The sequence below is a fragment of the Lissotriton helveticus genome, chromosome 2_1 (genome assembly GCF_964261635.1).
Source record: "Lissotriton helveticus chromosome 2_1, aLisHel1.1, whole genome shotgun sequence".
Taxonomy (NCBI): domain Eukaryota; kingdom Metazoa; phylum Chordata; class Amphibia; order Caudata; family Salamandridae; genus Lissotriton; species Lissotriton helveticus.
In genome coordinates this window covers 374,129,973-374,142,170 of record NC_136059.1, presented here as the reverse complement: position 1 = coordinate 374,142,170, position 12,198 = coordinate 374,129,973, and the positions used below count along the sequence as shown (strand labels likewise).

The window sequence follows — 12,198 nt, the reverse complement described above, 5'->3', positions numbered from 1 at the left end:
CTGGCTTATTCCCTAGCAGGTGCTCCTCCAGCGGCTAGGGTGCAAGGCAGCTCCATGAGGGGTGTGGTGACTCGTGGGCTGAAATGCGTGGGGTGTCCATTGCTGAGGTTTGTCAGGTGGCTACCTGGGCTTCCTCCAATACTTTTGTTCACCATTATCGTCTCCAGAAGGTTTTGGGAGAGGATGACAATTTTGGGTTAGATGTGTTTTAGGCTGTGTGTTCCTAACTCTATTTCTTTTCTGTACCTTGTTTGAATAAATTCACTTGGGTGCTGTTTTAAGTATGGTGTCCTTGTTGTTTAATTTTTGGGTACGGAAGTCTGGTTTTCTGGCTTTGGTATTCTCCAAAAGTAATGAATGGGACCAGTACGTAGGCATCTGGGGTAATGTCCTATAACTTACTGGTAATCTTCATTACTCATGGTCCCGTAGTCCTTGTCCCATTCATTACGCCCCTCCCTCCTTCCCGAACGGCCGGCCTTCTTTGGAAGGCTTGTTAGTTCAGAACGAATGCTGGATAAGTACAGTTTATGTACTGGCGGTGGGAGGGGGTGGAATAGGGGGAGCCGGCATTCCTTGCATTCTTTTTTCTGTCGGGGAGAGGATAGATCTCTATAACTAATGAATGGGAGGAGGACCACAGAACCAAGAGTAATGAAGATTACCGGTAAGTAATAGGACATTCACTTCATACACTGGGTCCATTTAGAAAAACTTTACGTATCCCTTAATTCCCTGTTTCTAAATAGGACTCCTCCACAGAGACTCTATAAACATTTCACGATAACTTTTAAACACAAGTGTGTTGTACTGCCTGCAGCTTACATGTGCTGTGCAGTGTTGCTTTGTTTTCAGCTAGTTAAATGCACCCTGCCATTATCTTGTTCTAGGTACTGTTCAACAATGCCACACACTACTCAACAGAACTCTACTAAACAGCACATAGTGAAAAATGATAAACCGCACAAGAACTGAGCATGGGTGTTCCGCATTTTTTAAATTTATTTATTTATGCGTTTTTATATAGCGCGGACTTTACCCGAAGGTGTCAGAGCGCTTCACAATAGGAACAGAATTGATACATGACAACATTACAAGTGAGCAAAATACAAAAGCAAACGTTACATTAAATGACGCAAAAATGACAATCGTGAGCCAACAAAATACAAGAGGTAGCAAACGGTGCATTACAAAAGTGACAATCGTGAGCCAACAAAATACAAGAGGTAGCAAACTGTGCATTACAAAAGTGACAATCGTGTACCAACAAAATACAAGAGGTAGCAAACGGTGCATTACAGGAGGAAAAAGTGACGTGTGCAGGTTACAAAAGCGTACAAAATAAACATAGAGGTAAAATACAGTAATATATGGAGGACACTCAAGCACAAGATCAAAGGTTACGTAGGCACTGGTGGCACTTGTGCAGGTATCAAAACAAACAAATATAGGAGGTAGAAAACAGTGTGTTACAAGAGAAAGTGACGAGTGCATGTTACACATGAGTCCCAAACACAGGTAGGATAATACTGCAAAAAATGGCAAACTCTCAAACCACAAGAACACACTGGGATGACACTTCCAAAGTCATGCAAAGTAGATTTTTCAATAATTAAAAGGGCTTCCTACAGATAAAAGAGAGGGCATGGATTACATTTGGAAGTGTCTTTGAAGGAGGAGAACTTTGAGGTCAGTTTTGAAGGCCTGGGAGGAGGTGGTGGTCCAGAGCTGAGGCGGAAGAGAGTTCCAGACTCTCACTGCGCTGCCTGTAAAGGATTGGGCCATCGATCTTTCCTTCTTGAAAATGGGAGGTTCCAGCAGTAGATTTTCCGCATTTCGTGATGGTCCATGATGATCGTGATGGCATTGTATGTGTTACTGCATTTTCATGATGGGAAACATCCTTTACCCTGCAGGCATTACTCCGCTTGCCACTACCCTGCATGTTTTACTCCGCAAAGTCTTTTACAATGCAGGGCTTTACACTGCAAACGTACAATGCATTCCCCAAAGGAATGCTCCTGTGGAGTTAGAATAGTAAATTGCGTTGTAATGGATTGCGTTGTACAGCCCTGCAATGTAAAAGATTTTGCGGTGTAATGGCATGCAGAGTAAAAGTGTGCGGAGTTAAGTGTCCTATTCTTCATGACTACTGAAAAATAATTCATAGCCTCCCAAAGAAATAAGCAGTCTTTTTTTAATTTTATGAAATGATGATTCACACGCAGAACTGCAATACCTGTGCTAATCTGACTCCTTAGACAATATTAGCATATGTGTGTGTTAGGAAGGACAACTGTACCATATGACTTTGTAGAAAACTGCCTAGACAGAGACACTTTTGCGTTACAAGACATGTATTTGAAGGGGCATATTTGACCCTGTGTGAAGTTTTGGGGTTCAGTTCCCTACCACCATCTTTTGAATCAATGTTAAACTTTTTAAAGTATATGGAATTCACTGAACATTGGGCCTTATTCACAAAGGTATCTTAGGTCTTTAGATGGGTATGCTGATATTCTGTGGCCTCTTCCCCGCTCCAATAGACAATATCATTGCAGGTGGTAGCACTCGTTCTTATCACCTCTAAAGGTAAATGTGCTGCTAAAAGGAAACTTTTTGTTCTGAAGCAGTCCCCTCCTGGTTGCCTCGTCAACGTATTCTGCCCTTTGCATGCCCCTCTTCTCAGTGCCTGGTCTGGGGAACCTCCTGGCATTCAAGGCTTGAAATGAAATGAAATGAAATGAAATTTGATTTGTAAAGCGCATGGCTGCCCTAGAGCGTCCCAGCGCTACCTAACTGATAACAGAAAAACTCTAAAGGATCCGGAATTTAAGGGGTTTTAGGAAAAAGGAAAGTTTTAAGTGATTTTCGGAATTTAAGATAGCATGGCTCATTCCGGATGAACCTGGGGAGAGCGTTCCAGTTTTATGCCGCATTTATAGAAAAGCGGCGGCCTCCTGTGCGGGCCTTCCTCACTCTAGAGACTATGGCAAGGTTATCCCCGTCCGATCGAAGGACCCGGGCGGGCCTGTAGGGACGAATCAGGCTCCTCATGGCCGGATGACCTTTGCCTTGAAGTGTCTTATGGGCGATGCAAGATGATTTGAAGGCGATTCGTTCATGAACTGGAAGCCAGTGAAGAGCTCCCAGCAACGGTTTAGCCGACGCTCTTCTTGGAGCCCCCATAAGCAACCTAGCTGCAGCGTTCTGCACCCGCTGCAAGATCTTAATAGTGGCTTCCGGCGCTGCCAGGAAAAGAGCATTGCTATAATCCAGTCTGGATAAAATGAATCCCTGGATTAATAGCTTCCTGGACTGAAAAGGCAGGAGGGGGAGAACTTTCCGTACTGCCCGAAGCACGCCGAAGCACCCACCTGCGACTTTCTGGGCATGTGTCCTAAAGGTTAGTTCGGGCTCAAACCAGACCCCTAAGCTTTTAATTTTCTCCTTTGGTTGAGGCAGCTCGCCCATACAGGGCGGCCAAAAAGCTTTGGGCAGAGATGTAAATTGATGGCCCAGGATCATGATCTCGGTTTTAGCTCCGTTCAATTTGAGCTTAGACCCGGTCATCCAGGAGTAGATTCCAGTGAGGCAAGCCGAGAGGTTATCTGAGCATTCCACTTGTTGCGTCAACGAGATGACTAATTGAGTGTCGTCTGCGTAGGTGACGGATTTAATCCCAAAAGGGGCTACTACCTCCTCCAGTGGGGCTTCACTACGAGCCCATTTGTTTTTCATCCTTCGATGAGCTCTGCTCTGAGCAAATTCATCTCTCTTCATAGAGGGCTTCTAAAGTCTGTATCGTTACCTCCTCATGCATCTTCCTGCCGCAGACCTCGCCAAGTGAGCAGTTTCCCTGCTCGGCAGAACACCATTACCTAGCTGAAAGAAAGTTCGTCCAGTTTAGCTTTCATCCCCACAATGCAGAAAAGGAGGAACTGAGTATGACCACTTCTTGTTTTTTCCTTTCTGCGAAATGGAGACACCATTACCAGCTTCTTAATGCTAAGTCTATGCTAAGTCTATGTTTCTTTAGTTTGTCTGTTTAAGAATGTATTTTCTTCCCCTTTCGAGGCTCAATCCGGCAGCTTTGTTTTAGGTCTGGTTGTATCAATGTGCTCAGCAGGGCAGGACAGTAGTGAATTATATTCCCTGGAGGGCGAAGTGATCAGGGGTGTTTATGCTATTGCAAGCCTTTTCTTGACTTTTAAGTGGTGCATGGTGCTGCTTTTCAGCACATATTTATTTTATTTCAATAGCGAGAAGCGCTGTTTCTTTCTTTCTTAGGGCAGTACCTGCCTTTATGGCAGCTCCGCTAGAGTTCTGGAGCTGCGTTATTTCGTTCCCTTTGTAAGAGGATATGCAGAAGTCTCACTGTGTTCATGAGACTTGCCGCGTGCAGCGATGGAGCAAGCCGGCACCTCGTCTGACTCCCCTTCTTTGCTGTCAATTCAGCAAATGATTGAGGCAGCCATGGTAGCTGCCTCCCAAGCCAGACACACTGTGGGACCCCACCATCTAAGCATTCCAGGCTGGATGAAGTCCCTCCAGGGGACCCTGAGGAACAAGACAAACAAGGTAGTTTTCTTCAAGGCACAAAGTTAGCTGAGATTTTTCAGCACATTAGAGAAAATGTAGACTTCCCTAGTCCTCAGCCATGCATAGATTAGGAGGATTTCTTCATGAAATACCAAAGCCCGGATCCTGAGCCTTTATCCCTTCACAGTGTGGTGCACAGGGTAATGAATCATGAGTGAAAGGGCATCGACAAACCCTAATTTCCTTGTTTTCTATCTAAGAGACACCCATTAGAGGTATTTTCGGGGGAGTTTTTCCTCCTATGGTGAAGGTGGACCCTCTAATTATCCTTGCAAGGGACTGTTATTTCAAAGGATGTATTTCCCTCATATCTGGTGGATTCAAAATGTTTAAGGGGTTCTAAAGAGAGCTTATTTCGCAGCAATGTTTTGTGCATAAGCATATGTCTATTGGATTTACTCTAGCCAGTCTCTTTTCAAGGATTTTCATGCATTGGCAGAACAAATTTGTGAAGGTCAGGATACAACTGCTCTCTTGGCTATAATGGATTCTCGGGTCCAGAATCTCTCAGATAACTTGTGTGCATCTGCTGCGACCTCTGGATGTGCAGGTGCTGCCCGTCGTCATATCTGGATGTGGGCTTGGAAAGCAGACTCAGTCCAAAGATCTGTCCTCAGATGGTGCTAAGAGCTTTAGGTCCCAGTGGGAGGACATGGTGAAGAAGTCTGTTGGGAATAAAAAGTTGATGGCTCAAGCGGCAGAGGTTGTGGGTATTGTAGAGCCTCTGGCCCGTGCTTTGTTAACTCTGCCAATCAGGCCTTTTGAGTGGGGGTCGTGGCCACTGACAAGTCCTGGTTCCAGCCTTCAAACTTTTCAGCGACCAACTCTTCCAAAAGCTCGACTATGCGGATTTTCCAGTGGGGGGTCAGCAACTTCATCAGTTTTCTTCCACCAAGAATGGAGCCGTTCAGTGAAGGACATCTAGACTCAGCAGACTGAGCCAGAGGAATATCACACAGACTTTTACACAATACTTCAGGACTACTTTCAACTAACTCCTCTACCATGGGATCCAGTGCATCATCAAGTATGCCTATCAGGAGCCCAGCTCCTGTTGGAGAAGTCAGCAATAACCCCTTCCCCTCCCCCCCAAAGAACTCAGGCTCGGATTTATTCCATTCTCTTCTTGTTCAGATAAGCTTTAGTAGATTATTGTCCAATTCTGGACCACAAAGGACCGAAACTGTTCATCGCTCGCAGACCTTTCAAAATGATCATGTTGTGGGACATTCTTCAGTTGATCAATTGGGGGACTTTTAAGCTATCCTGGCCCTGATGTATGCTTACTTGCATGTCCCTATCTGCGCTGAATACCAGAAATTCGGCGAATCATTACCAGTTTCAAGTTTCGCCGTTTGGCCTCTCTTCGATGGCAAGAGTTTTCATCAAGCTCTTTGCACCCTTTGAGGATATTTTACATTCTCAAGGTATTCAGGTCTTCCTGAATCTTTATGACTGTTTCCTTGTCTCTTCTTCTCTCCTTTAGGCAAAGAATCATGTTGAAAAGGTTTGTGAGCTTCTGGTGAGACACAGCTCCGAGAACTACGAGACGTCAAATCCTCAGCCTTCCCAGGCACTTTGGCTCATTGGAAGTTTGTTTGGGACTGATCAAAGAAGAGTCTTCTTTACTGAGGACTGAACAAACAAACTGATGTCTCACCTGACTTTTTGTGTCACATTCTTATGCTCCAGTGAGACTTTGACTGAGGAGCCAGGGTGGAATGTCCTCAACATTAGCCATCCCACCCTGGAGCCATCTACATCTTTATCTTTTAGTCCACCACCTTCTGCAACATTGGAATCCCCTTTCTCAGGATTACAAGGTTTTGGTTCCTATTATGACACACATTTCTCAGGACCAGGTGCTTTGTCTTAGCAACATGGGCATGGCTCTCTTGTTGTCATGGGCCACCCTTCTACATGGGTTCAATTCCTACCGGGGTGGCCTTGGGTCGACCCTCTGGGGTTGGGGTTGGAAGAGTTGTCCTTGGTGGGTGTTGTTTGAGGCGGAGTCTTCCCTGGAGTTCCTGTTCGGTTTTTGGTTCCCTTGGTCTTGTGGCCCTGGGGGTTTGCCTCGCTCTGCCCTTGGTCCTTTCTGGTTTTTGGATCCTGGTCTGGTTCGGTCCGGTTCAGGGATTTATGGTGTCCATCCTTCGGAATGCCTTTACTTGTCTCAGTTGGGGCCCTGTTGTTGGCCTCTTTTCCTAGTTGGGTGTTGTGCTTCACAGGATTCTGGCCGCTGGCTCTCCCCCTGTCTTTTCCAGTCCAGATGGAGTGTACCATTCTGGCTGGCTAGTTGTCCTGGTTGGTCTTCGGGCAGCTGGGTTTCTGCTGCTTGTTGGGCCTGCTTCCTTTCGAAGGCTGTAGGGGGTGAGGGGCAGCTGTGGGTTCGTTGGGCGGTGTTCATGTTTTTGAAACCTGGTTTCACCTGCGTTCTTTGTGCGTGCCTATGTTGTGGCCTCTTGGCCTGTCCCTGTGCCATGGCTCTGGCCCCTTCTTCCTGTCTGGAGGCATTGGCAATCGTCTTGTGTCAGAACTGGTGGTTGGTGCTGGACGTTCTTGCCATGGAGCCTGGTCCTTTTCTGGGTCTTTCGATGGCAGAGGTGCATTCTGAGCTCTCTGGTGGCCATGTCCGTCAGGTTGTTTGGGGATTGCTCCCTGGTCGATGCTTCCTCCCTTACTGGTTTTGTCTTTTTCAGCTTGTTTTTTTTCCTCCTCGTTGCTCTTGTTCCCTGGTTTTCTGTCTGGTGTTCATGTGCAGGCGCCTTGAGTGAGACTTACCATCATCTTCATTACTCCTGGTCCTGTTTGCCTCACTCATGACTCTCCTCCCTCACAGCTGGCCGGCCTTCCTGTTGGTGGCTTGTAGTTCTGGGAGAATTCTGGGTAAGTACTCCCAGTGTGAGGGGGTGGGGTAGAGGGTCCCAGCATTTCTTTGTTCTTTTTTCTGGCTGGGAGGTGGTTATCTCCACAAGTTATGAATGGATGAGGACAACTGGACCAGGAGTAATGCAGATTACTTGTAAGTAATAGGGAATTCCATTTGTACTCAAATAAAGAAAATATGTATTTTTTGTCTATTCTCTCCCCACGTACTTTTTCCCTTTTCATGGCAGCAAAACATGTTTAGCCACCATGACAACTCCTACAAACCTTGCCTACTAATGCGCACAGGCTTGAATCTTTTAGAGGAGCTTTCTTGGTTATTACCTTTGCATTTCAAGTACTTTGCTGAACATGTAATAGAATCACACAGTTTGAATCAGGGTTAAACTGGAGGATATCCATTGATTTCATCTAGGAACATTGTGAGATGTGTCTAACCTTTGCTCTCGAGTAATTGACACATTAGTAAGTATTCTACAGGCTCTAGCACTATGACCTTTTGATGCTACGGCTGCAGAATCACCACCAATGGGATGTAAATTTTAACTTTGACCAAAACAAATGCCTGCACCACTAACATTTCTTAAACAATATGGTATTCTGTACAAGCAGACATCAGGGGAGGATAACATGAACTCATTGTGGTACTAATTTTTAGAGAGGTGCACCATGTTACATTTTGCACTTACATTTTGCACGTGTGTCAAAAATGGAAACATTGACTTTTGATGACACGTGGACAGCATTGACTGAAAGAAAGCAAGAGAGAAGAATAATCCATCCTTATAAATATGCAATAGAGGTTTATGTAGCACTAAGTTGCGACTTATCACTGTCTGGTCTGTTCATTTAACCTAAACTACATCATTAGTCTGTGTATGCCAATCCATAGTTGTATGAATGGAGTCTAATGGGGATTACAAGGAATAGGGTTGTGAGAATGAAAGCATATTGTGGCCAGTGGCGGCTCCTCCTTTAAGGTGGAGGAGTATCGCTCCACTGCTTTCAGCAGTGGAAATAAAGGAAAAATGCAATGATAATAACTTGTTGTTATTATCATTCTGTTTGTTCCTTAGGCGGCGTCTTTGCGGGTGGAGCTCGCCTGCTCTCAGGGGTGAAGAGTGGTGAGCACTCTGAGCGTGAAATGACTGATTGGCCGCCCTCACAGGCCGGCGAAACCGTCATGCGTACTTTGCATGTTCTCCACCCAGGCTGCACTACAGCCTGGGTGGAGAACATGCCCAGACTCCCATTCCCTGGATGAGCCCGAACCACGGCCCTCAGACCAATCAAAATGCTACATTGCAGTGTTGTGATTGGCTTAGGGAGCCTTGAAGCCTGGGTGCATTCTGTCCTGGAACAGAGGGATGACGACGTGGAACGATGAGGAGAGACATGGCCAGGAGGTAAGCTTTTCTTTTCATTCCTTTTACGACTTCCCACCCATCACACCCTGCCCAAGCGCTCGGCTTCGCTATCCCCATTCCGTGCCAGCCGCCACTGAGTTTGGCACTCCAAGGAACTACTAAAATGCTAACTTGCTTTAGATATTATAAAAGAGGGCATGTTGTAACTAACAATTTCTTTTTTCAAGACAAAAGCAGACAAATACATCTCTTCTGAAGTCTACACGAGCTCCATGGCGGTAATGACATCAGTCATCAGAGAAGAAACAAATGCATTTGGACTTGGGTTGTCTATCAAAACTAAACCAACTGAAGGCAACGTCACTCTTTCCCTCAATGCCGGCATCAACTATGATAAGAATGAAAATCTACAAAAGATTAAGGAGTATTCACAAGAAACAGTAAGATTATGTTTTATATTTCTATTCTTCCTCACTCAGCAGTTGTCACCCTTAGCTCAAACGCAATAGTGTTTGATAGTGTGTTAGAAGTGTGCTTAATTTGCAAACACAATTACTAGAAAAATGAATGCGGAATAACCAACTCATATGTAAAGCATTTGTAAATGTGACTTATACATATTCATTGTTGGTATCCTGAATATATGACAGCATTTGACTCTTCCGTGGTTTCCTGAGCCTGGCCTGAAGTTTTATATGTATTCTTGATAGTCATATGAATAATTGTCACTAAACAAGACTTAGGGCCAATTTACAAAACTGCAGACTGAGGACTGCTAGACCCATGGTGGCATGAGTGGTCGGACTGTAATTGGACTGCCAGCTCCACCAGAGAACCGCCGTTCTCCTGTGGTGGTGTGGCGGTCAGGGGCTTTGTAATATGCAGGCGGGGCCGCTGCGCACCGACATGCATATTACATGTTTCAGGACAACCAGCAGTTTCTTGGAGGCCTTTCCTCCATGAAAAGCTGGCGGTGCTGAAACAAAGGGGCCCTACAGGTACCCCTGTGCCCCCTCAGCCTGGGGAAGTATTTAGGGTGCACAACGTAGCGCCCCCTGTGTACTTGCACCCAGGTTCCCGCACAGCATGGACTTTCAAGCCCATGCTGTGCAGGAACCCCATGTGGTGTGCACATTGCAGTTCCCCTTGCAAAGGCTCTGGCGCCTTCGAAAGAGACACTCCAGTGGCACGCCATCCGCTTGCCAGACTACAAAAATGGTCGTAATTTGGCCGGTGGGCAGTAGTGGCCTTTGGCAGAGTGGTGGCGCAGCTGTTGGCAACGCCGTGCCGCTGCTCTGGCAAAAAGTCATAATTTGGCCGTAAGTGTATGCATTTGGAAGCCTCTAATCTTTTGAAGGAGTTCCAAATTGCATCAAGAAGTTGATATATGGGTAAACTGCTGCACATGTTTTAAAACAAAAAAATGTTTTAACGTTTGAAGGCAAGGTATGTTTATACAGTGGCGGTTGCAGTATTATCACATGATGTATTGATAGGCAAATTGTGGATTAATATCATGCATAAATAGTGCTGCAATGAGTGTATCATTAGTTCGAACTGTTTTAGGCTTGGCACGTATTAAAAATGAATCAATTTAAACTAATTTTCATAAAGGAAAATGTGCAGAGTAGTGATACAACTGCATTCGTTAAGTTATTAGCTATGTAATTTGAGATAGCTTAACTGATGTCATCATTGATGTGATTTAGCATGTCATAACTGATGTCATGTGTCGGATCATATTCAGTGCATGATGGGGTTGCAAGTATTGGTTAGTTTAGCTATACATACCTAGTAACTAGCAAATTCCAGTGGTTTTTAGAATTAGTTTATTCACCAAACCCTACCTGTAACTATCTTTTTAAACATGTTAAGGTCTTATAGTCAAAGCAAACCTTAGTTTAATTCAGGGAGTTTCTTGGGTTGTTTGATCATTTGCCACACCAGCTGTTCCTTGCACTAACATCCTATTTATAACCAACCCAAAAAGTACACACTCAGTCCATGCGCAGCAGAGGTTGACTACATGGATTGGCTAGTAGGTTTACCGCAGCAAGGGTGAGGCCCTTCACCCAACCCACAGATGTGCGATCCTACTATTTTCAATGTTGTTCTTTGGGAGGTCCTGTTGAGGCCCTCCCACTTGAACCAGGGTTCAAGGGAGGCTAACCATGCCCCTCTTTGGCTCTTTTCAATCAATTTTTCATGACCTTTACTGTGGCAACAACAGATTTTTCTGTGCAGCCAGCCAGTCGGAGAGCTTCAGGACAGTGAACCTTGATTTATACAGAACTGAAATGGCCATATGGAGAGTAACATACCTACTGCATTGATTTATGCTAATCAGGGCAAAGACCCATCTTTAGTAAATTTCTACTCACATGCCAAGTTTATGGAATTTTGTTTAGCTGTCCAGCATCAAGCGGTGCACTGTTTGGCAGAGCATGGATCACTCTGTCCTCATCCGAATACTTGCAAACTCTAGTAGGATCTTGGTACTGCTCTTGGCACATATCACAGCACAGCTGTACCAATGGTATGTCATAAGGCATGTCTCATGACTTATTCCACAGTTTCTTTTTTTAATTTTTTTAAATTACATTTTCTCCAAATTACAAGACATAAGAAAAAGACAAGGTACATCTTCGTCAGCAGTGCGGCTCATACACATACATTTTACAAATGATACAGTTCTTTACAATGGCCATCTCTGGATTCTGATAGTAGTGCCACACGCCGCGATTAAAGCCTCTTATCCATTAAGAGAGCTAACATAACGTACCTAAACCCAAAAATCCACAATAACCACATACAGAAAAAAAGAAGAAAAAAAAAGGAAATGTAAATCATACCCAGGACAAATTGTGCATTATCAGTCATAAGTTTGCGGCCATTGCAGATCATTGATGCCCCGCTGGTCGCCTATGACTTATTCCACAGTTTCTTCCACGGAGGTCGGCTGGGAGCATGCAAGCAGTATTAAACATGCTAAGTCTAATATCTTTGACAAAGTTGTAGCTATTAGTAGTGGAGTCAATGCAGTGGCCCCTTTGCAGAGAGGTGTGATGGGCCAACTCTAACCTATACAACCCGCAGTCTATTTATCAAGACCTGTACTCAGTCTCAGAATTTTTTTTGCAATTGATTTACTGTTGAGGGCAAGTGGGGTCTCTGTCACAGAGCATGAGAGAGAGGGGAGATATGACTGTAGAGAGAGTAAATATGGGTAGAAATGGAAAGTTCAAAAAACAAGAAAATATTGAGCTGTGCAAGTGAGCTAGAAAGGGGAGAAGAAGAGAAGAGAAGGGAAATGGTGAAGGGAGGAAGGTGAGAAAAGATAATT

General features: G+C 44.8%; 1 protein-coding gene across 1 annotated transcript in view; it reads left to right on the top strand.

The window, feature by feature from the left end:
* Positions 1-12,198, top strand: part of C9 (complement C9) — a 197,202-nt gene that overhangs the window by 98,665 nt on the left and 86,339 nt on the right. The window contains exon 6 of the mRNA XM_078674992.1: positions 9,083-9,295. Coding sequence (XP_078531118.1) covers positions 9,083-9,295 — 213 coding nt within the window. The remainder of the gene's footprint in view (positions 1-9,082; positions 9,296-12,198) is intronic.